We start from the raw sequence: 21,827 nt of genomic DNA on the forward strand, positions 1-21,827 counted from the left end.
TGGCTAGGGTTTAAACCACGACAGTTCTTTTGGTGCCCAACGTGGGGCAAGAGGGGTTGAGATAATGACAGATCTGACTGGATTAATAGTCACTCGTCACAATGGTGATTTATTGGCTCTCAGAGTTGTTCCTCTTGATCTCACAGTTTCAGAATGTTGTAACTTACGTAGAGCCGGTATTTGCTGTGTTAGTGTTTATCAAGTGTGGGGCTTGGGCTAAGGTTTTTGTCTCACTGTACTTTATGGCAATGACTTGTAATAGGGGCGGGCTCCAGCAGCAGGGCGGGACGGACGTGGCCGTGGATTTGTACCTGGCTGTCCCGCTGCTCTTCACCGTACTGGTCCTCGCCTCCGTCTTGTGAGGCCGCGGGGAGCCGAGGGGGAGCGGCCCCGGGAGCCGGCGGCTGCTGAAGCGGCCCGGGAGAGCGGCCCCGGGGGCCGAGCGGGGCCGGAGGCCGGAGGGAACGGCTGCCGGTGGAGGAGGTCGGGGCGGTCGAGGAGCGAGGGAGAAGCAGAGGGAGAAGGCGGCGAGGGGCCGAGCCCCGCGGCAGAGCCGAGCCCCACGACGGCCGAGAGCATCCCCCGGAAGCTGCCCGCCGACCCCCAGGAGGATGCAGGAGACCACGCAGCATTTTCCAGCAAGGCAGAGGAGGAAGAGCTGAGCTCAGAAGAGAAGCTGGTGGTGGGAGAGCCGGCAAGCACAGCAGCTACACCAGCCCCAGTGACAAGTACAGCAGCATCGTTTGAGAGTTCTGAAGGTTTTGAATGGCCTTTGGGTATCCTTGGGACCTGCCTGCTGATTGTGATGGGGATCAGCATGTTGGCACACACACAGACTGTGTTCTACCCACGACCATTTTGTCTGATCTCAGAAGTTAAGCAGAGTCAGGTTTGGGTCTTGTCTGGGGTTAGACGACTATATAGGAGGACCAGGAGATTTTCCCCGAGGCTGGACACTCATGAGTGGCAGGGTGTGTGGGACAGTATGGGCAAGTATCTAGTCCACTGGGCCCCTCCAGTGCTTTGGAAGTGTCGGAGATGGAAGGCAGCTGTATGGAGTCCCCAGCAACAAGCTGCAGAAACTGCTTAAGGGGACAGTGAATTATTTTGAGGCTGGTGGGCCCATGACATTCAGGCTATCAGGGGAGAAATGCAACATAGAGATGGACTCATGATCGAGGGGTGGACTTAGCAATGGACGCTACTGCCCAGATTATTCACGAGTGTGAACACTGCACACAGTCTCTCCTGCTCTGGAAGACTTACAAGGGATGGAGCCTGACATCATGGACCAGGTGGACTCAGCAGCTTTGTAGGGACTGGTGCATGCACTTACATAAGAGTGATGGTAGTATATTGAAAATGTGGGGTCTGAGCATGACGTGAATGGTATGGAATAAGGGCTGGATAATGTCCTGGGTTCAGCAGTAGCAGTCATTTTTCTCCTTGGTAGCTGGTGCAGTGCTGTGTTTTGACTTTCAGCTCGGGAACAGAGCTGATAACAATGATGTTTTGGTTTGGCCAAGGACTTTGTGAGCCTCATGCTCTGCCAGGGAGGAGGGGAAGCCGGGAGGAAGCAGAGACAAGACACCTGACCCAAGCTAGCCAAAGAGGTATTCCATACCACAGCACGTCATGCCCAGGAGGTAACTGGGAGTTAGCTGGAAGGGCTGGGAGTCTGCGGGGTTGGAGAAGGTATCGGTCGGTGCTTGGGCTGGGGGGGAGGGACGTGTTATCGGTTGGCTGGTGGTGAGATGTTGTATTCTCTTCCCTTGTTACTTCCTTTATCATTGTTATTATTGGTAGTAGCAGTAGTGATTTGTGTTACACCTTAGTTACTAAACTGTTCTTACCTCAACCCGTGGGAGTTGCATTTGTTTCAGTTCTCCTCTTCGTTCCTCCAGGAGTAGGGGGAGAGCAAGAAGAGGGGGGGAGTGAGTGAACAAGCTATCTGGCTAGGGTTTAAACCATGACACTGGGTTACTCTGTTATAATGGGGTTGGTTTACATCATGGGCCCCCATGAAGCAACAAAGACTATTTAAGAAGTAAATACCTTTGAGATGTCTTTCACTCTATTTGGGGTAAAAATAGGTCGTCGAGATGGTGAAACTGGAACCAAACAGATCTTGAAATAAAGTAGTGAGTATATTGCTACTAATTCTGTCCCAGTGGAAAATATCGTGTCTTTCCCAAGAAAGAAACTAGAGATTTGTTAGGAGGAGAACCTCTGTTGTCGTAGTTAATGTCCTCAACAAGCTGCTTGGGAGATATGGGATCTCTTTACTAAAGCAATTTAATGTCATGAATGGTCCATACTGGTGGCACCATGGACTTACTGATCCTGGGCTACTTCATCCTTAGTTTTTGTTGCAAGCTCAAATGCATCCTGACTATTGATGGTACCTGAAATATTGTAAAAGTCTGGACCGGCTGCAGCCTACCTGTAGTGGCTGTGTAGGGGACATTGACAAGTAGGTGACCATTCCCTGGGGAAGCAGCATGGATAAGGAACCCTTTTGGGCTTTGTTCCAGACCACACTTTTTAGATTCTATTTCCTCATATCAGTTTTCCAATGTCGTTTTAGCAAGCCTTAGTAAATCACTATTCCGAATGTGCTCTGTCATTTCTTCTGTCTGAATTATTTAATGATTTTGCTCTGAGGTTGTATTGCTGACAGTATTAGAAGGGAGCAGCAATTCCTGTCGTTTATCTTTGTCAAGCAAAAAGCAGATTGGGCAAAAAAGTGCAAATTCCTTCATTCTTCCTCTCGCTGTACATCCTTTCTTCAATTGCCCAGGGAGGTTGTGAATGCTCCATCCCTGGCAGTGTTCAAGACCAGGTTGGACGAGGCCTTGGGTGATACGGTTTAGTGGGAGGTGTCCCTGCCCATGGCAGGGGGGTTGGAACTTGATGATATTAAGGTCCTTTCCAACCCTAACTATTCTATGATTCTATGATTCTAATTAATTGCTGTTTGTCTCTGGTTTTTGTTTTACTCATTATTACTTTGAATTTGGTTGGTTGTCCCTTCTCTCAGCCTGACAAGAACTTTTGGCTTTTACATCACCTGTAAAATGAATGCAAAATGTTGAAATTAAATCTGTAATCTTGTACAGTTTGAACTGAGAATAACTTTGGTTTAAAAAGTTAGTTTCTAAAGGTAATAAATCAGACCCAAATGGGGAGTGCTTTCAGAGATGTGCCCATTCTTTATTAGCAGTGGGAGGCAGGATATAAATTGATACTTTGTTCTGTGGTCTACAGTTGAGATTCTTTGATACATTAGTGGGTCCTGAATGTGTCCCTGTATACTGAAGAAGCATTTGGATCAGTGTCTCTTTGTGTACACACAAAGCAATTATCTTCTCAGTTGCAGTAAGTGGGGATAATAGAGCCGATTAACTTGGCAACAATATAGAAGAGTCTAGCAATTACTGAAACAAATTTTTACTTGGAAAGTAAGAAATATTTGAAAACAGGCAAGCACATATCTCATTTTTATTTGTCACTGCATCATCTTAAAGGTTGAAAACTCCTAGTTGTTTGCAGAACTTCCGGGGGGAGTGAAGCTCAAACACACTGTTTCAAAACACCAACGAAAGGGGTAGGATTTGCATTAACTTTAGAGCTTCAGATCTAGCTACTCTAAAATGAGTAATAGCTAAATGTGCAGGTACATATATGAGTGGGGATAATTTTAGTATCATTACTGATACAGAATATTTTGAGTTAATTTATACAACTGCTATAAATTGGGAAGAGGGTAGAAAAAAAACAATTTCGTCTTCTAAAATGGAAATACCTTCATTTGAATAGCCATAAATTTAAGCCCTACTGCATTTATAAGTCTGTTGAAGTCTATTCAGGGGAACTGTTCATGTGAAAAGTTCTAAGTGCTCATACCAGTGGACTTAGTTAATTTAAAAGAAAGCTATTGCATAAAATAATTGAAAAAATTACAATGGGTAGGAATTAAGGCATGTATGTTTGTGTATATATATATTTAGGATTAATATTAACTGTAATACACACTGTATTTTCATCCTGTAAACTTTAAAATGCAAACCTGATGGAGGAATTTATTTGTGACAGATCACTTAGCAGGGATCCTCACAGATATAAAAAGGATCAAGCTTAAACATGTTCATAGTGACTGGGACACTTTTGAAACTATAACTTTTTCTGTTTGCTTAAATACCTTCTCTGATTTTGTTGTCCCATTCTTCTAAACTGTGGTGCTTTGTGACTGTGAAGGTTACAGTGGTACGTTCAGCCTTAAATACAGAATATTTCAGTACTGATTTAAGTTATTAAGGTGGGGATTAGCAAAGTGTTGCACTGGTTGTAATATTTCTGTACAACCACAGTCTAATGTGATAGTTGTGGAAGAAGGTGGTAAGGAAGCTAATGTCAACTCCTGATGTGTCCTGCCTCTGTACCTGTTTCAGCTGCTCTGGCAGCTGTCTTGTCTGCTTTGGTCTATAGATAGAATTGGTTTTATTAACAAAATTCTCTCTTGCCCCTCTTGATCATTCAAGATATGCTGTGATCGCTTTTGGATGTGCCAGCTGTCCCAAGCTTACGTGTGGACGAGAAGGCTGTGGAACTGAGTTTTGCTACCACTGTAAGCAGATTTGGCATCCCAACCAGACCTGCGATGCTGCTCGCCAGGAGAGAGCTCAGAGTCTGCGCCTGAGAACAATTCGTTCTTCATCTATTAGTTACAGCCAGGAATCTGGAGCAGCAGGTATTTATGATTAAGATACTGTGTCTGTAAAATATCTTTTTTCATACATTTGCGTAATTAAGCCTAAAAAGCAAAGAAGGGAATAAATAGTAGCATGGTAGATACTAGCTGCTTTGTCTTTATATTTCAGAAACATAAGATTACTATTTTAAGCTTGAATTCAAATTTTAAATGTTATTATTTGAAGTATTCTGTGACCAGAGCACCTGACTTCACTCTTGGAGGCATTTTAAATTCTTACTACTTAGCTGAAAAACACAAAGTCGAAGGAGCTCTGCAAAGCATTCTCTGTGTTTGGCACACTGCCTTTATTAGTTACATCACACACTGGGAAGAACACTTACTTTCTCCACCGTAGGTGAAATTTCACAGAGCTGCCAATAATAAAAGCTGTTAAAAATAAAACTCAAAACTACTTACTTTCTGCGTTCAAAATAGACTGTTAGTCTGATGCCAGCTCTGATGTTTGACATCTATGTTTGTTAGTACTAATTTCTGTTTTTCAGTAAAATGCTCGTCTACTAGAAAGCAGACCATTCTGTATCTTAAAATTGAGCTTGTTTGTACCTCCTGCCAAAAAGAGGATAAACTATTTAGTATTTTCCAGCGCAAGAGTCCAGTTTGCTATTGGTAAGAATTGGCTCCAATTGCACCAGACTCTGGTTTATTTGGCAACTTTGTGTCTGCCTGATCAATCAGGGTAAATACCTGGTGGAGTCTCTCTTGTACCTAGAGTGAGTCTCTCTTGGACCTAGAATGAAGCTGTTGTTCTCCAGCCCTAGACTTCAGAGACTGATTTGTTTTTCTTGCTGGCTTATTTTAACAAGGCACCCCATCTTGCCTTAAAAATTGGCATCCTGCTCTAGTTATCAAATACGTTCAAATAATAAACTTCAAATAAATGGGCATGCCAGCTCTTTCCTGGACCTTTCAGTCCCTCCCAACATGAGCAGCAGCAGCCCTGTGCTGCAAGAACTTCCTCAGTTTAGTTAACTGCCCTATATGTTGTGCATTTGTTCCCATCTGGGAGTAGCTATTGTGTTCTTTCACTGTCTGTCCCTGTGCACTGGAGTTGGTAGAGTTACTGTTTTGTGCTGGTTCTGCACCTCTTTGGATATATTTTATACCAAGTATATTCCTTCTTTTCCCTTTGTCTTGCCTAGTAGCACAGGGGCAGTACACTTGGACATCTGAACTAGGCACTGCAGGGTGTTTCTGCTGCTGTGAATAAATAGCTTGTCCCAAAGTGCAGGTGCTAACCAGTAATGTGAAGATGACAACTATGGCTGTGTCAGCATACAAGTGTTTCACTGTTGCTCAATGACCCCTTGTTTGTTAATGACAGAGCTGGTCCGTTATCCATGTTTTTCAGTATTTGACCTGGGAGCAAGGAGAACTTCCAGAATTTTCTTCTTGCTACAGTATTTTTTTTGTAGGGAGTAAGTACTAAGTAGGGCTATGAAAAGGACTCAGGAGGAGGTTCGTGATACCAAAGAAACATATTTGATGTGGAAGGGGGGATGGATTTAAGATAAGAAGAAATAAGAATGGAGACTCAATATTCAAGTAAAGCATTGATAACAGCATAAAATGTAAAACAGGATTATATTTAAAGAGACGATATTATCAGTCCTGTATTAACATACATGTTTAATCTCTGATTCTAATATATGTTGCATTAAGCTTAGAAAATCCTTGAACCAAGTGCATGCATTAACTATTCAATTACTTGAATGTGAGGTGATATGCCTTGTTTTCTTTAGTTCTACTCAGTCCAAGGTTTACAAATACAAAAAGATATCAAGTCATTGCCAAATCAGGATGTGTAAAGCAAACTTACAATAAACTTCTTCCATTTTTCATATAATGGTTCAGTCAGTTTTCTCAAACAAATGTCTATATTTTGATTAAATCTGCTTGATCAAGAACTGATATGATCTTAATATTCATTTTTAAACAGCTGATGACATAAAGCCATGCCCCCGTTGTGCTGCTTATATAATAAAAATGAATGATGGAAGCTGCAATCATATGACTTGTGCTGTTTGTGGCTGTGAATTCTGTTGGCTGTGTATGAAAGAGATCTCAGATTTACATTATTTAAGGTACATAGAACAAAAAAATACCTGTGTTGTTGGCAATTTGTTTTCCAGAATGCTTAAAAGTAGATTCTTGGGTGCTGTAAGTCTGACTTTCTTCCTGTTTGAGAATCACAGTTGAAGTATCTATATCTGAGAAGTTTTTAATGCATGTATTAAAATTAGTGCTGTGACATTTTTATCTTAAAATACCTTCCTAAGTTTCATGCATGCAACATGTACTTAGTAGAACAAATGAGGGTTTAGATTAACATACCTACTATTTTCACTGATGTTTTTATATACTGCTGTATTGTCTTCATAGTCATACAGAAACTCTGTTTATATAAGCTATCACAGGTCAGCATGTAGAGAAGAGAAGGCTGTGTGGAGACCTCATAGCAGCCTTCCAGTATCTGAAGGGGGCCTATAGGGATGCTGGGGAGGGACTCTTCATTAGAGACTGTAGTGATAGGACAAGGGGTAACGGGTTAAAACTTAAACAGGGGAAGTTTAGATTGAATATAAGAAGGAAATTCTTTCCTGTTAGGGTGGTGAGGCACTGGAATAGGCTGCCCAGAGAGGTTGTGAATGCTCCATCCCTGGAAGTGTTCAAGACCAGGTTGGATGAGGCCTTGGGTGATATGGTTAAGTGTGAGGTGTCCCTGCCCATGGCAGGGGGGTTGGAACTAGATAATCTTAAGGTCATTTCCAACCCTGACTATTCTGTGATTCTATGAATACACAAAATGCTTCTCTTTGTGTTGCAAAATATGCTGTAAAGAAAAAAAAACACAAATAGCTGATGTTTGGTATCCATAACATCTGTAATTTCAATCTAATAATTCTGGAACTAAAGAACAGTAGTGTATAGTTATGTTGATTTGTTTACAATTTCTTTACACTTCTTTCTATTAGCCCTTCAGGTTGCACATTTTGGGGAAAGAAACCATGGAGCCGTAAGAAGAAGATACTCTGGCAGCTAGGAACACTTGTTGGAGCTCCTGTAGGAATTGCCTTAATAGCTGGCATTGCTATTCCTGCTATGATTATTGGAATCCCTGTGTATGTGGGACGCAAGGTAAAATGTACTACAACTCCTAACATGCTTCAGGTTTTTTTACCTCCTGCTTTGTATGACTTAGGCAGTCTTCCCCTGTGTTAAAAAAAAAACCACCCTGAAAACAGAAACAGACCAACCCCCCAGAAGACACACCAACCAACCTCTGAATTGTTCAACTTGTACAACTTATTGCAGTTGTACAGGAAGGAGAAGCAGTGTGTTTAAGAATGCAGTTCCTCTTAAAATAGGCAGCAAAACACTAACAACTTCCAATTTCTGCATCTTGCCATGGAAGTTCCTGCAGGCTTCTTTGTCCAAGTTGCTTTGTTTTTAATCACTGTTTTCCCTTGTGCCCCTTAGAATTAAACAACAGAGGAGAAGGAAAGCAAAAAAGGTATCCTTATTTTTCTTAAAAACAGGTAGTTAGCGGTATTTTAGTACAAAGTTCTGGTAGTATAGGTGTTTGCCTGTACATATTTAAGCATTTATACTCAACAGCTCGTTGGTTGCATTGGGCCAGTCCACTATATGGAGCAGTGTTCCATGCAGGTAGCTAGCCTGCATCTGTCTTCATTTAGTGTTTGTGGGAATCAGCTAGGAATGATGATGTTAATCATAAGGTAGTTTGTGTATTTCCCCTAAAAAATGTAGCAGTTTTTTATGATAAAATAAATGACAGATTGCAAAGAGAAGAAAAGATAATTGCATCTCCTATTTAGGATAAAGTAGTAAGTTATTCAAGTCTTTTGGAAATGGACTTTCTGAAATGATGACTTGCTTTAGTAGGCACTGAGTGTTCAGTTACATGTCCTGGATGGCATAATCAGAATGGTGTTTCTGCTTTTATCAGCATGGATTCTCACAGTGACTGGCACAGGCACATAATTCTGCTTTTACTTGGAGTGGAGGGGAGGGTGTTTCTCTCACATGAGCTGTTGCTGCCAAAGTCCAGAGATGCAGCTTTTCAGTTGTATTCTTTTTATTTTTTACTTTCAAGCAAGTACTCCTACCTTCTGCTGTGGGTTTTTTTTGACCCTTTTGTTCTGTTTTATCTTAGTCACATACAGTCATTAGAACTGTATGAAGGGTAAGAGGAAGAAGGCAGCAGTTACCTGTTTCAGATTGCTGTTGTGTGTTCTGCTCTTACTCGTTAGATTTTGGGATAGGCCTAACATTGTCTTCCTACATGAAATTCGTATTGTTCTGTCTTCAGCTGACATAAAGAATCCTTTTGTTTTACAATATCCCATTACATATTTGATAATTTTTAAGTCCACTTTAAGTCTTATCTCTAAACAAACAGCGCTTCCAGTTTTTCTTGCCCACTTCTCAAGAAACCACATGGTTTGAGACTTCTGATTTTCATCTTTTCTGGATTTCCTTCCAGCTGTTCATACCACCTTTGGTTTTGTACAGTTTGAATATAGCAGTGAAGCTGAAGCATTACTACTGCTGAGTGAAATGAAAGGGTGATCCTCTGCATGTAACTGCCAGTTACTTCTCTCTACAACATGCTATTTTCATTTTGTATACTCTAAAACACATACACTTCCCCACCATACTGGTAATTTAGGCTCTTGGTTTCTTCCTAAGGGTAGTGTAGAGCTCATTGCTGTTGTGCTGCATCTTAGTCATTTGTCAGCTTCTCAAGGCTCGTATGAACTCTGGCATTCTTGCAACCTTGCCAAATTGTATTGACCTGGAATTCAACACACATGTTCTTCCATACTCCTGGTTAATGAAAATGTTTAATGCTATTGGATCCAGGGTATATCTCTTGGGGAAGAAAAATACAGAGTGAATAGTTTCAGTCTGGGGAGTAAAAGAAACTAATCACAACTCAGATGTTTTCTGTCAATTTTCCTTGAAGCTAATAGATTTCTCTAATCCATTTTTCAGTCTGGACTATTATAACCTGTTTGTGTGTAATACAAGAAAATGTCAAAATTTTGTTCGAATGAGTGCATGACATCTGTTTCTCCCTATCCTCAAGGCTTCTTGTCACAGAAGAAAATTAGATCATCATGATTTTTACTTGAAAAAAACCAAATCAGTTAGCCTCTTTATTCCTATTGCTTTGGTATCTACAAGTTCTCAGTTTTCAGTTCTCAGGAAATTAAAGTTGAGTTCACTGGTCTTGAATTCCCCAGCCTCTTGTTTTACACCTTTTTAAAGACTCATTGCAATTTAACTGGGGTTTTTTTGTTTGGTTTTTTTTTTGACATCTTCTATGGATAATAATTTTCGAAAATTATCATTAGGCTCTCTGAAATTGTGCCTGCTGAGGTGTTTTTTAGATCAGTTCATGTATGTACACTCTAACCTGCTGTTTTCCTACAGGTCTTACTCCTTTGTCACTAGTCACTTGGCTCACAGTTGATCTTCAGTGACAACTAGAGAGGAAAAAAACTGAACAGGGCTCCAATTTTGTCTGCTGGCTGTCTTTTCTTTTTGTTAAATGGCAGATTGATCCATTTTGGTCTTCCTCTTACTAGCAGTGTACTTGCAGAATAATTTCTTGTCAACTTTGATGTCCCTTGCTTTTTGTCTCCTCTGTTTTAACCTTTCTGATTTTGTCCTGACACCTTCATGCTGTTTCTTTCTATCCATTCATAGTAATCTGACCTACTTTCTATTTTCTTATTGCTGCTGCTGCTTTGGTAAAGGAAGCTTCCTTGTTCTTTTAAAACATTCTGTCGTCCTTTGCATTGGAAGAGTTTGTGTTTGTGCTTTGATGGAGCTTTGTTAAGGAAGTGCTAGTGCTTTCTTTTTATAGATATGTCTTGTAACCTACCAGAGGTTTATTGAAAATCCCTCTTCTTCTGGCCCAGTTTTTTGTTGTTTGTTTTTATTTTTTTTTATTTGAAAAAAAGTCTGAAGTCTTCTTCCATGATCATTCCTACCAGTGTAACCTTATATCTCAATATTTTCAATCAGTTTCTTCTCTGCAACCTCTCCCTTCCAGTCCTTTTTATTGCTTTACATTTAAGGAATCCAGTAGCCTTTATACATAGTTGTATGCCTTTTGTTTTGGTACTTAGAACTGTACTTAACAGTAAAAGTCAGTGCCTGAGGTGATCCTGCTAATTGCTCAGAGCCCCATTAAACCTGATTTCCCTGGGTTTGAAACTCTTATACACTCATACTGTTCAGTTTCTCCTTTTTAATCCACAAGTAGCTATGTTCCACGTTCAGTCGGCATAATGTACCTCAGAGCAAGTAAATGCATTCTCTTTATATGGAATGCAGCGTCTTCTCTGCCCTTTCATTGTCTTGCCTGAACAAATACAAATATTTTACATTTATTCCAAAATGAAGACTACCCTACCAAATCTCTAATTAAAATTTTAAACTTAGAAACCAAATACTTAAGACTTCCACTCATGTCATTCTTTTTGCAGTAGCATATTGATAAAAATCAGAATAATTACAATATTTTGTATGTTCCTCTTGAGATGTGGTGAGGATTAATTTAACTTTATGACATCCATTAAGATAGCGACCTATTGTTCTTTTGTAATTATGTCTTAAGCAAGAATGATGACAGATGAAGCGCATATCCCTGGAAAGCCACATTCTCAGAGAGAGTAAATGAAGCTCGCAAAAAGTGGGAAAACCCTGTAAAACACTGATCTTTGAAGGCCTTCCAGGTTCATGTGGGGTTTCTGGCAGATAAGTTTGAGGCAGTAACATTTCAGAGTTGCTGCAGGCTTGAGCCATCAGTAAGGATACTGCTTAGCAGATTCCTTGGTAAATAGTAGCACAGCAAAAACACAGGTTTGCTGAAATATTTCTTGTGTCAATAGATTGTCATGAGGGGTGCCAAAGCAATGGAGTGCTTGGTCTCCCTTCCTCCCAGGCTATGTTTGGTGAAGGATGCCTTACTACAAGGATTTTGTGGCTCTGTTATGTCAACCTCTGTTTTCATGTTTCTGTGAAAGTTTCACTCTGTATTGTTCAGGGGAAAGATGGCTGGGAATAAGAAGTATCAATGTGATCAGACGTGGTAATTCTTTGATCTTGAAAATAGTCTGCTTTTCCCAACCATGTAAGCTGGAGTAATGATTAAACAAACAAAAACAGCTGGTTTTGTGATTTGGCTCTTCTAACTTGAGGCTGAAAGTAAATGCTTAATTGATGGATGGGAGGGCTTCTAGCTTTTAAGAAGTTGTCTAAAATGAAGAATTTTTCTTTGAGATAAAGAGTAAATTGTGACATAGAATGTGATCTCTCTGAAAGAGAGCAGGGTACAGGTTCCAAACTATGTTGGTTCTTCCATCCCTGAAGCAATATATTACTGATGATAATACTCTAAAACCTCTTTCCCTTTTCTTCAGATTCACAATCGATATGAAGGCAAAGACATTTCAAAGCACAAGCGAAACTTGGCTATTGCGGGTGGTGTAACCTTATCTGTAATTGTTTCTCCAGTTGTAGCTGCAGTAACTGTAGGTAAGCAAATATTATTTTGTGTACTGGTCCTGAAGCTTTGTAAGCACTTTTGAATAAAACAGCTGGGAAGTCCTGTAGTTTCCTTTTAAAGGTGAAGGAACCAAGACAACGAGGAGTCTGAGACTATACATTTATTAAGGGGAAATGGAAGATTCAGTACTTAATTTGAATGCAGCATTTCCTGGAGAAAAATAATATTAAATGATATTAAATATAATTTTTATCTTGCAAACTGAAGTTATCACATTATCATATCTGGCTTTTAAAACTGAAGTACATAAAGATTTTTTAAAATGATTGACCAAGAAAAAACTTGCCACAGAGTCTGTTTGTGTTTTAATAGCTTCATATTAAACTTTTCTCAATGCAGGAGACAAATACAGTCTCTTACACTTAATGTTACAGTAGCTGACAAACTATTTGTTATGCTCTAGGAGTCAGTTTGAATTCTGTCACATTTTTTCTCATAGGTACTGTTGAGAATAGCATTTGAGGAAAATCTGGTGGCTGTACATTACAGAACACCTGTCTCACCTTACCATGTAATTTCCAGATCACTGTAAACAAGCCCTCATTTTTTTTGAGGACTTGCCCAGCGCTGCCTTGCTCCTCTGTTGCAGCACAGGCATCTTTACAGTTGCACAGCAAGCTGCTGTGTAGGACTGATTAACGTTATGATCCACCATTTAGTTTTAAGCCGGCTCAGCCCCCTGATCCAATTCATCATGCAGTTGTGTTCCACCCTGTGTCAGAAGTAATGCTTAGAGAGGAATGAGTGGTGTCAGGAAGACAGTGCTGCCTTTAGCAAGTGGTAGTTTAAATTGCCATGAAACTGTGGCTTTAAACTGCTTGTTAACAATGGTGGACTGCTGTGCAAATGCAGATGTGCTAGTCAAAACTACCTCTGGTTGTATTGTTCTCATGTAGCTGTGATGTCGGATCCCTACTAAACAGGCAGTGGGACACAGTCTCATAGTTGTATTTATGGCTGTGCTTTGCCTCATTCTTTCAAGCTGTTTCTTATTCCTGATCAGTCTTCTTAGGGAAAGCAGTTGTGTTTTATTTTGTGAAGTTTTTGCTCTTGGCCCATTGCCATTAACATGTGTCCTCCAGTCTCAGGGCATTATATGGCTTCCAAAATAATGGCCTTGAGAACATGGATTTCCTCCTTGAATGCTGTGGAATTTCTAGTGAAGGGGCTTCCCTATAACTGGAACCTTTCTTTTAGGTTAGACTGCAGAGCCTTTGCATTGGGTCTGCCTCCACCACGGTGTTTTTCAGTCTGCCATTTTTCCATACCTTCTGTGTACTTCCATCAGCAAAACTACAGAATGCTGTAATTCATATGCCAAAGGAGTAATTTTGACAGTCCACTAGCAGTGGTGGGATGGATGTGTGTGTATATAGTATGCGCTTTCACTGGTTTCTCTTGCCATCTTGCTCCACAGAATTGTTTTCTTTTAAGGAAAACTTGCATAATTAAATTTCAAATTGAACCAGTCTGATACAATTAATATGAAAGATCCCACAGTAATACTAATGTTAAGTCCTAGTAAATTGATAGCAAAGCTGTGTCTGACTTGAGTGGATGCAAAATCAAGCCCCTTATTAAATTAGTAGAGGTACTAACACTTCTAGTTGGATAACATTTGTAATAGATCTCTGCTATTTCTGCTTCTGAAGTAGCACATTATTACACAGTCCCCAATGGAGTTTATATAAACCTTTAAAGTACTTTGTTTGTAAAAGTTGTTATGGATGTACCGGAAGTATTAATTCATCAAGCATTAAGCTTCTCTACCTGCCAATGCTGATGGAAGGCATTCTGCCTACTGGAAGTACTTTTCTGTCATTTCACCTTGGTGATTTACCAATGTATCTTAATTTTGTTTCCTCCTGATTTCTTTCAAGTGTAAAATACTAAGTAATCATGGAAAATGGAACTGCTTTTATGAAAGGCTCTAAAATATCACATTTAATAAAAGACTGTATTTTCCTGTGTAGGTATTGGTGTTCCTATTATGCTGGCTTATGTGTATGGCGTGGTTCCAATTTCCCTCTGCCGAAGTGGAGGCTGTGGTGTGTCAGCAGGCAATGGAAAAGGTGTCAGGATAGAATTCGATGATGAAAATGATATAAATGTTGGTGGAACAAATGTGGCTGTAGGTAAGAAAATTCAGTGTTTCATTTTCTATAAATATGGATTTTGGCTTCTATTTGGCCTTAGATACTAGAGTACTTATTTGCAGTTAGGACAAATACTTCTTATTGCTGGAAGACCACCTCTAGATGAGGGTAGCTTCTCTGTGTTCATAGAATCATAGAATAGTTCATGTTGGAAGGGACCTTCAAAGGTCATCCAGTCTAACCCCCCTGCAGTGCGCAGGGACATCTCCAGCTAGATAAGGTTGCCCAGAACCCCATCCAGCCTGTCCTTGAATGTCTTCAGGGATGCATGCTGTAATACAAGCATCATGAATTTTCTTGCCCACTTTAATCAAAGCCAGGCTCAAGTCTTTTCCACAGGCAAGTTTTAAGGTAAAATTAATGCTGGGTTTTTTTTAGCATCCTGATTTTGTGGAAGCTGGATGCCTTTTTTTTTTTGCTACAATAGAGGGAACTGGGGAACTGAATCATGATCTGATAGCTTATTTTTTAATTATATGGCAATATTCTTTGTGATAGGGTGTCTCTGTGTTCCTTTACTGCATGTTACCTGTCATATCCCTGGTTAACATTTTGGTATTTGGAACCTTATGTGATGGTCTCTTTGAATTCTCTCCCTTCTTCCCCCCCCCCCCAGCTATTCTTTTGTGACAGTATGTTTAATAAATCCTTTCTGTCAGCATAATTTCAGGAATGCTTTCCATGGTCACATTCTGGAAACTACTATGCTCTACTTCCATAACTGAGAAGCCTTCTTTATTTCTGTCTAGATACCACTTCAGTAGCAGAGGCACGTCACAACCCCAGTATAGGTGAAGGAAGTGTTGGAGGCCTGACTGGCAGCTTGAGTGCAAGCGGTAGCCACATGGATAGAATTGGAGCCATTCGAGACAACCTAAGCGAAACCGCCAGTACCATGGCCCTGGCTGGGGCCAGTATAACTGGGAGTCTCTCAGGAAGTGCAATGGTTAACTGCTTTAACAGGTAAGAGACGTTCTTCTTGCCATACGGTATCCTGCTCTACATGTAAGCAGGCAAAATGGTATTACTAGGCTTTTTGGTTTTAGTTTTTTAAAACTGGTTTCTATTAAAAGGAGCTGTGTCTGGGAGATAGAGACAGTTTATCTGTGATAAAGTTGCTGGCTTCTAGTAGATCCTGCCAGACCACAGGGCTCAAAAGAGAGTTTGCATTTTTTTTTCAGGGTGAGCAGGGTGTGAGATGTTGTTCCTGCTTCCCAGGAGAACAGCCTCTACCCAGGAGTCAGAGGGCAGCACCTCATGTCTGACTAACACAGTTGTGTTTTGTGGGCTATCTCGCCCTGAAGTCAGAACTGCTGACTTGTTCAGTAGTCTGCAAGTACCAGGCTGTGCCTTCAGAACACCTGGGTGGAGTGTGGATTCAGAATGGACATAGCCAGGAAGAGAGGCAATTGGGCAGTTGGCCTTGCTGAGGTGGCAGCTTCTTGTCACTTATGTGCTCAATGCCTCCTGTGAATTAGGGCCTTACTGTTTGTTGGCTGTCCTGCACCCTGGAGAGAAAGGGAGTATCTGGAAAGGATTGTTAACATTTATGGTTCAGGGTGGATTTTGCTCCTTGAACGAGGTGCTAACACTGCTGATTTTTTTGAGTAATTTGGAAATCCCGGTGTGCTCAGGAGTGCAGGTTAGCATCAAGAGATCCCTTAGGCTGGGACAGTGTTCCAGGCTCTGACTGCTGAGTGAGGAATACCTGTCCTTTTCTTTAGAGAGCCAAGAGTGGAAAACAAAACAGAACAAAAGCTTGCTTCCAGTTCACTGACAGAGCATATGTAAAGAAGGCATAGGGAAAAAAGCTTGTGATTAGATTTCTGGCTTATCTGCTCAGCCCAATTTAAGATTGCTCAGGTTTCTATTATTCCTGTTGCAATATAATATAAAGCAGAGTACAGAACACAGTTCTGTCTGTTATTTGGTTAGTAATAATTTTGCAGCTGGAGAAACATGGGTAGTGTCATTTCTTGACCTTATACCCTTCTGATTTGTTTTTTTCCATCTTTAAAGTACAGGACGCTTACCTGTAAAAGAATTGTAGTTGTTCGTAAATCTCAGGGAGGAAAGAATCCAGGAGCTCTGGTTAACAACACAGTATTTTGCTTTTGGGGAAATTAATCTGGTTTTACTTTGAGCTGTTTTAGTTTGTTTGTCTCTTAGTCAAAAACCAGTCATTTTTGATAGTGGGAAGAGAGAACCTGTTTCAATAAGGTAAATACGTGCATCTGGAGTAACTAAAACTCTTACTACTGAATGGGGGAGGAACTCTACAAGGTGACACTAATTTTCACCTAGTATGCTTTAACTGCAGTAACAGTACATGCAAGTCTTTGTCTTTCTCTCCCAGACTGGAAGTACAAGCAGATGTGCAGAAAGAACGATACAGTCTGAGTGGAGAATCTGGCACTGTTAGCTTGGGAACAGTTAGTGACAATGCCAGTACCAAAGCAATGGCAGGATCCATTCTGAACTCCTACATCCCTTTGGACAGGTAAAAGAAATGTGGTGAAAACAGCAGATTAATAAGCCTTGCTTTTATTAAAGGATATTCTAAGCATGACTCAGCTGCTCTGCTTTAATTATGACCCTTTGAAACTGCGGATTTTGTTACAAACTGAATTACATGTGACTGCTTACATTTTGCCAAGGTTATTTCCAGAGAGAAATGCTATCACGGCAGCACAGTGAAGTGTTTGGTCTTCAGACTTTGTGTTTTTCTTTGGGCTATTTATTTGGTTAAACACTTCTTTAAAATATGTTAATGGCCCTCTGTTTTGCTATGCGTTTCGGAAAGTAGTGGGAGTTTGTTCTGCTGTGTTAGCTGGCTTGTTTTAGATTAACACTTAAACTCACGAGTCTGCCTTGTTCTAGGGAAGGCAACAGTATGGAAGTGCAAGTGGACATTGAATCAAAGCCAGCCAAATTCAGACACAACAGCGGCAGCAGTAGTGTTGACGACGGCAGTGCTGCAGGTCGTAGTAATGCCGGTTCGTCATCCGCCTGCATGCCAGAAAGTAAATGTAGTGCCACCAAGTGGTCCAAAGAAACAACAGCAGGGAAAAAAAGTAAAGGTAAGCTGAGAAAGAAGAGTAGCATGAAGATAAACGAGACAAGAGAGGACATGGATGCTCAGCTGTTGGAACAGCAAAGCACAAACTCCAGTGAATTTGACTCTCCCTCTCTTAGCGATAGTATTCCATCTGTAGCAGATTCGCACTCGAGTCATTTTTCTGAGTTTAGTTGCTCAGATATGGAAAGTATGAAGACTTCCTGTAGCCATGGTTCCAGTGACTATCACACTCGCTTTACCACAGTCAGTGTTCTCCCAGAGGTGGAAAATGATCGCTTGGAAAACTCTCCGCAGCCAAGTGGAATCCCTGTGCCTGTTCCAACAGCCCCAAGCACTGATGTTCCACAACTGAGTTACATTGCCGAGGAAAGCATTAACAACGGATCTTCAATGGATGTAGGTTTAGGTGTTGGTGAAACACTGAAAGAAACAAACAACAACCATTCACAACATGCTGTGGAATTAAGCACTGCTATTCAGACTGAAATTTAAGTCTATAAGTGCTGCAAATATATACTTACCACTAAAGAACCCTGTCTGAAAGCTGGTTGAATTACATATGACTTCTGTAAGCTTCAGGTGACCAGCAGAAGCGAGGTTTTGATATAACTGCATTGTCTGATAAGGCAAAAAACTTAATATGGATCTTAGACCTGTGTGAAGAGACATGAAGGCTTTAACCAAGTGCATTACAGCAGTACAGATACGTCCATGTTTTGGGTTTTTTGCCACAACTTTGCTTGAAAGCATATACTTGGTGTATTTAGATAAAAACTGGTAAATTCTTAATATGTTAAATGCTGAAATGAATAATATGTCCTGCACTGTTCACTTGGAAAATATGGGGTTTGGGTTAAATGGGTGTTAGCTGAGAGTTAGTGACTTAAAACCATTCTTGTGTGAACTCTATTTAAGGGAAGCAAAGGTTCTGCAGAGACCTGGACAAACATATTTCTACAGTGAATACTCGTAATGACAGTTTTGTTTCATAATTGGACACACTATTTAGAATGCATGTAGAAGGAACTGCGTCTCTTCAGATGGATGTAGCCTGTGTCAGAAGTTTGTGTGTGTGTGTACATTTTGAGCAGGGTTATGGCATTTTACATAATTTTAAACCAGAAGCAATTGGTACTTAAATATGTGGTGTAACGGAGACATCGCCTGTGAAGAACAGTGGGGTTATTTATTCATGCAACCAACCACACAGCAGATAAGGTCTACTATATAGTGTATAAAAACTGTAAAATACCAATCCAGTGATTTATAAGCATTGTAGAGAAGCAGGTGCAGTCACCTTTCAGCAGGGGGAAAAACAGTGCCCCATCCATTCTTGGTGCCTTTGGAAAAGACTGGGTTTGAAGTGCCTGGTCGTTTGAGGATGTTACTGTAATGTTTTCCAAAATGTCCTCTCTGGCCACCTTGCATCTCAAAAGAAAACTCTAGTAAATAAAATGACTGTGGTAGATAAATGTATAGTAATACTGAAGTATTAGCCTACCAAAGACTCACTCAGGCTTTAGCGGACATGACATCTCTTTGCAAGACATGTGTACCTTCACTCCCAACATCAAAGTGCAGTGCAATGACTGTCCGACTGCAAAGATGGGTTCCAAATATGCTGGCTTTTTTCTTTTCCTTTTGCATTTGGAAGCTGTACAGCTGAACACAGGCCGAAGTTGTCCAAAGCGCCTGCACCGTTAACATTGGTTTTTGCTATGTAATTCACTAATATGGAGGAAAAAAAGAAAAAGACAAAAAAAAAAAAAAAGGAAAAACCCTTGTGAATATCAGAATAACAGTTAACAGTGTTCTGTCTTGTGTTTCATGTATTGCCATTATGGTGCTACTGGAAGTTTGGTTGGATACAAAGAACATGCCATGAGCTGCAGTCCTTTTCCATGACTTATCCTCACCAGTTTCAGTAATACGCTTATAACACTAGTGCCAGTTCTGTTATTTGGTAATGCTTGTTACAGTATTTGTATATTTGCAGTTCAGTTTCCTCAGTAATATGCGTGTAAACTGCATATCTGAAATAAATGTCTAAATACTGACTTCTAGTGGTCCTTTGCTTGCTGTGCTGATGAGCTGTATGAGAATGTGTCTGTTCCCAGAAGGAGCTGTGAGGCCTTTCCTTTCATGTAAGGTGCTGACTGCTGACATCTCTTGTTGCCTTCAAACGTTTTTATTGATGTGTCCTTTGGCAGCTGAATGCTCTGATACCTTGAAATACAAGATCTAAAGCTGCATTTTGTAGAAGACTTTAGCCTGATTTCTTTTTACAGAAGAGAGCAATCTGAGCAGCCTCTGTGGCAGGCAGGACATAGAATAGCTTTGAGAGGCATAAGTGTATTACTGTTTAAACAAAATTGCACTGCCTTGGCACAAGTAGGCTGTGGTGAGATTGTGGCACTAAACTCAAACTCTACTTTCTGCATCTAAAATGATGCTCTTCTCAGTTCCACAGTCTGTATGAAGTTACGTGTGAAACTGCAGGCTGGCCAGAGTTTCTGGGTGACAACTGGTACTTCTTGCTTGGCTGAACAGCCTATTATTCATTAGGCTTATTTCCTCACTGCATTGTGACAGACTCAGGAAGTAAGAAACTGAAACTGGTTGGGATGCATTACAGAACACACAGCTGAATACTTCATCCCAAACCCATATGTAAGATATATATCAAAGGGAATAACAAGAGGAGAACTGTTATGCTGGGTCAAGTCTAAAGCTACAGTTGGAGCATTGTCTATTCCACTTCCAGTGGCAGAAGCTCAAAGAGAGATGTAACAGGTAAGTGGTGCAGTGTGCCCTAGAAATGGCAGCAAGGCACATGGGCAGTTTTTGCCATATCATCAGGCACTCTGAATTGGAAGCAAATGCAAATTTTGTTCTGTGGGGAGGTTTGTGTTAACAGCTCCTTTTTGTGCTTTGTTCTTGATTGATACCCCCCCATCTGAATGCTTTTATAAAGGACATTGTTCCCGAAGATTAATTGTATTGAATTAAGGTCAGCATTAACTGAATGAAGCACCAGTGTGTGAATTCCACTGTGATTTTTCAGGCCTGTACAGAAATGTCTGTTAGTCATGAACTGAAGTGTTAACTGATTCTCATCCAGGGGCCAGAGAACACAGTAAAACATGCCTTGGTGAGCCAGTCGTGCTTCTGTCTCTGCACAGTGACAGGCAGTCCAGCTGCTTGAATGTCCTGCAAGACCTGTTTCTAAACCTCCAAGTAAGTCAAATTTCAGTCTCACTCGACCACCTTCAGTTTGTCATCTTAAGCCAGATGTTCTTTGCTCCATGCCATGCAGCAGAAGGTGAACCTCCCCTTTGGCTTTTATTTTCGGTTTAGTTTTGAATCTGATGTCTCAAGCAATAGCTGCCTTTTTTGGCAGTAAAGCATCTGGAGTTTTACATCCCTTTGCATTGAATCAGTGCCACAAAATTCTGCATGAGTGAGCTGGCACCTTTTTAGTGGCATGAAAACATCTTTTGCATGGCTTGTACCTCTTCCAATCATTTTGATCTGCAAATCCAAATTAAATAGTTGCCTATTTAGTGATGTCATCACTCCTGTGGGTAGCAGTGCTTTATAAAGGTAACCGAGCAGATGGCTGAAAAATATGAACTGAATTAATGAAATTAAATGTAATTTCCTAACAAAAGTTTGCTTGATTCAGGTGCTGTGGGGAGAGATTTTAGTTTCATTACTGAAAACAAAACCCCAGGCCCAAAATGCCAGGTCACGTACTGTGGCGTTGTCTGGTTAAAATTTATTCAATCATATTTAAGCCAAGTCATACCAGGAAGGGGTCAAAAAGTGTTGAGCAGAAACAGACTGGTAAAATACCCTGTCCTGTGTCAGTGTTTGAAACTGGGGTTTTGGCCCACGCTGCACAGCTGTGCTCTGACGATGCCAGAGGCTCTGGTCTGAGTGCAGCTGAGGGACTGCTTGATACTCCTATGTCTGCTGTCTTTGGTGTCTGTGTGCTGCGGCTCCCAACCTCCACTGCATTGTGAGCTTCAAGAAAGGGGAAGTGAGGCAGGAGGTGCCCACGTCATCCGGTGCTGATGGATGGGGGCATGGGGCTAGGGCCGAGCACTGCTCTGGTGTCAGCACTAACATGGAGCTGCCACTTTGGCGACACGGGAGGCCCGAAGTGAGTGGGACTGTATGGCTGAGGAAGTCTGTCCTGCTGCTCCTCAGTCACAG

General features: G+C 40.9%; 1 protein-coding gene across 4 annotated transcripts in view; it reads left to right on the forward strand.

Moving 5' to 3' along the window:
- Positions 1–19,666, forward strand: part of RNF19A (ring finger protein 19A, RBR E3 ubiquitin protein ligase) — a 61,502-nt gene extending 41,836 nt beyond the window's left edge. For all 4 annotated transcript variants that reach the window (XM_062627295.1, XM_062627298.1, XM_062627299.1 and 1 more), the window contains 8 exons: positions 4,542–4,750; positions 6,711–6,855; positions 7,747–7,909; positions 12,229–12,343; positions 14,348–14,509; positions 15,280–15,493; positions 16,887–17,030; positions 17,411–19,666. In XM_062627295.1, coding sequence (XP_062483279.1) covers positions 4,542–4,750; positions 6,711–6,855; positions 7,747–7,909; positions 12,229–12,343; positions 14,348–14,509; positions 15,280–15,493; positions 16,887–17,030; positions 17,411–18,101 — 1,843 coding nt within the window. In that variant the 3' untranslated portion in view covers positions 18,102–19,666. The remainder of the gene's footprint in view (positions 1–4,541; positions 4,751–6,710; positions 6,856–7,746; positions 7,910–12,228; positions 12,344–14,347; positions 14,510–15,279; positions 15,494–16,886; positions 17,031–17,410) is intronic.
- The last annotated feature ends 2,161 nt before the right edge of the window (positions 19,667–21,827 follow it).

This window comes from Pezoporus occidentalis, unplaced genomic scaffold, assembly GCF_034315485.1.
Source record: "Pezoporus occidentalis ecotype Australia unplaced genomic scaffold, CSIRO_AGI_Poc_V1 ctg3, whole genome shotgun sequence".
In the NCBI taxonomy this organism is placed as follows: domain Eukaryota; kingdom Metazoa; phylum Chordata; class Aves; order Psittaciformes; family Psittacidae; genus Pezoporus; species Pezoporus occidentalis.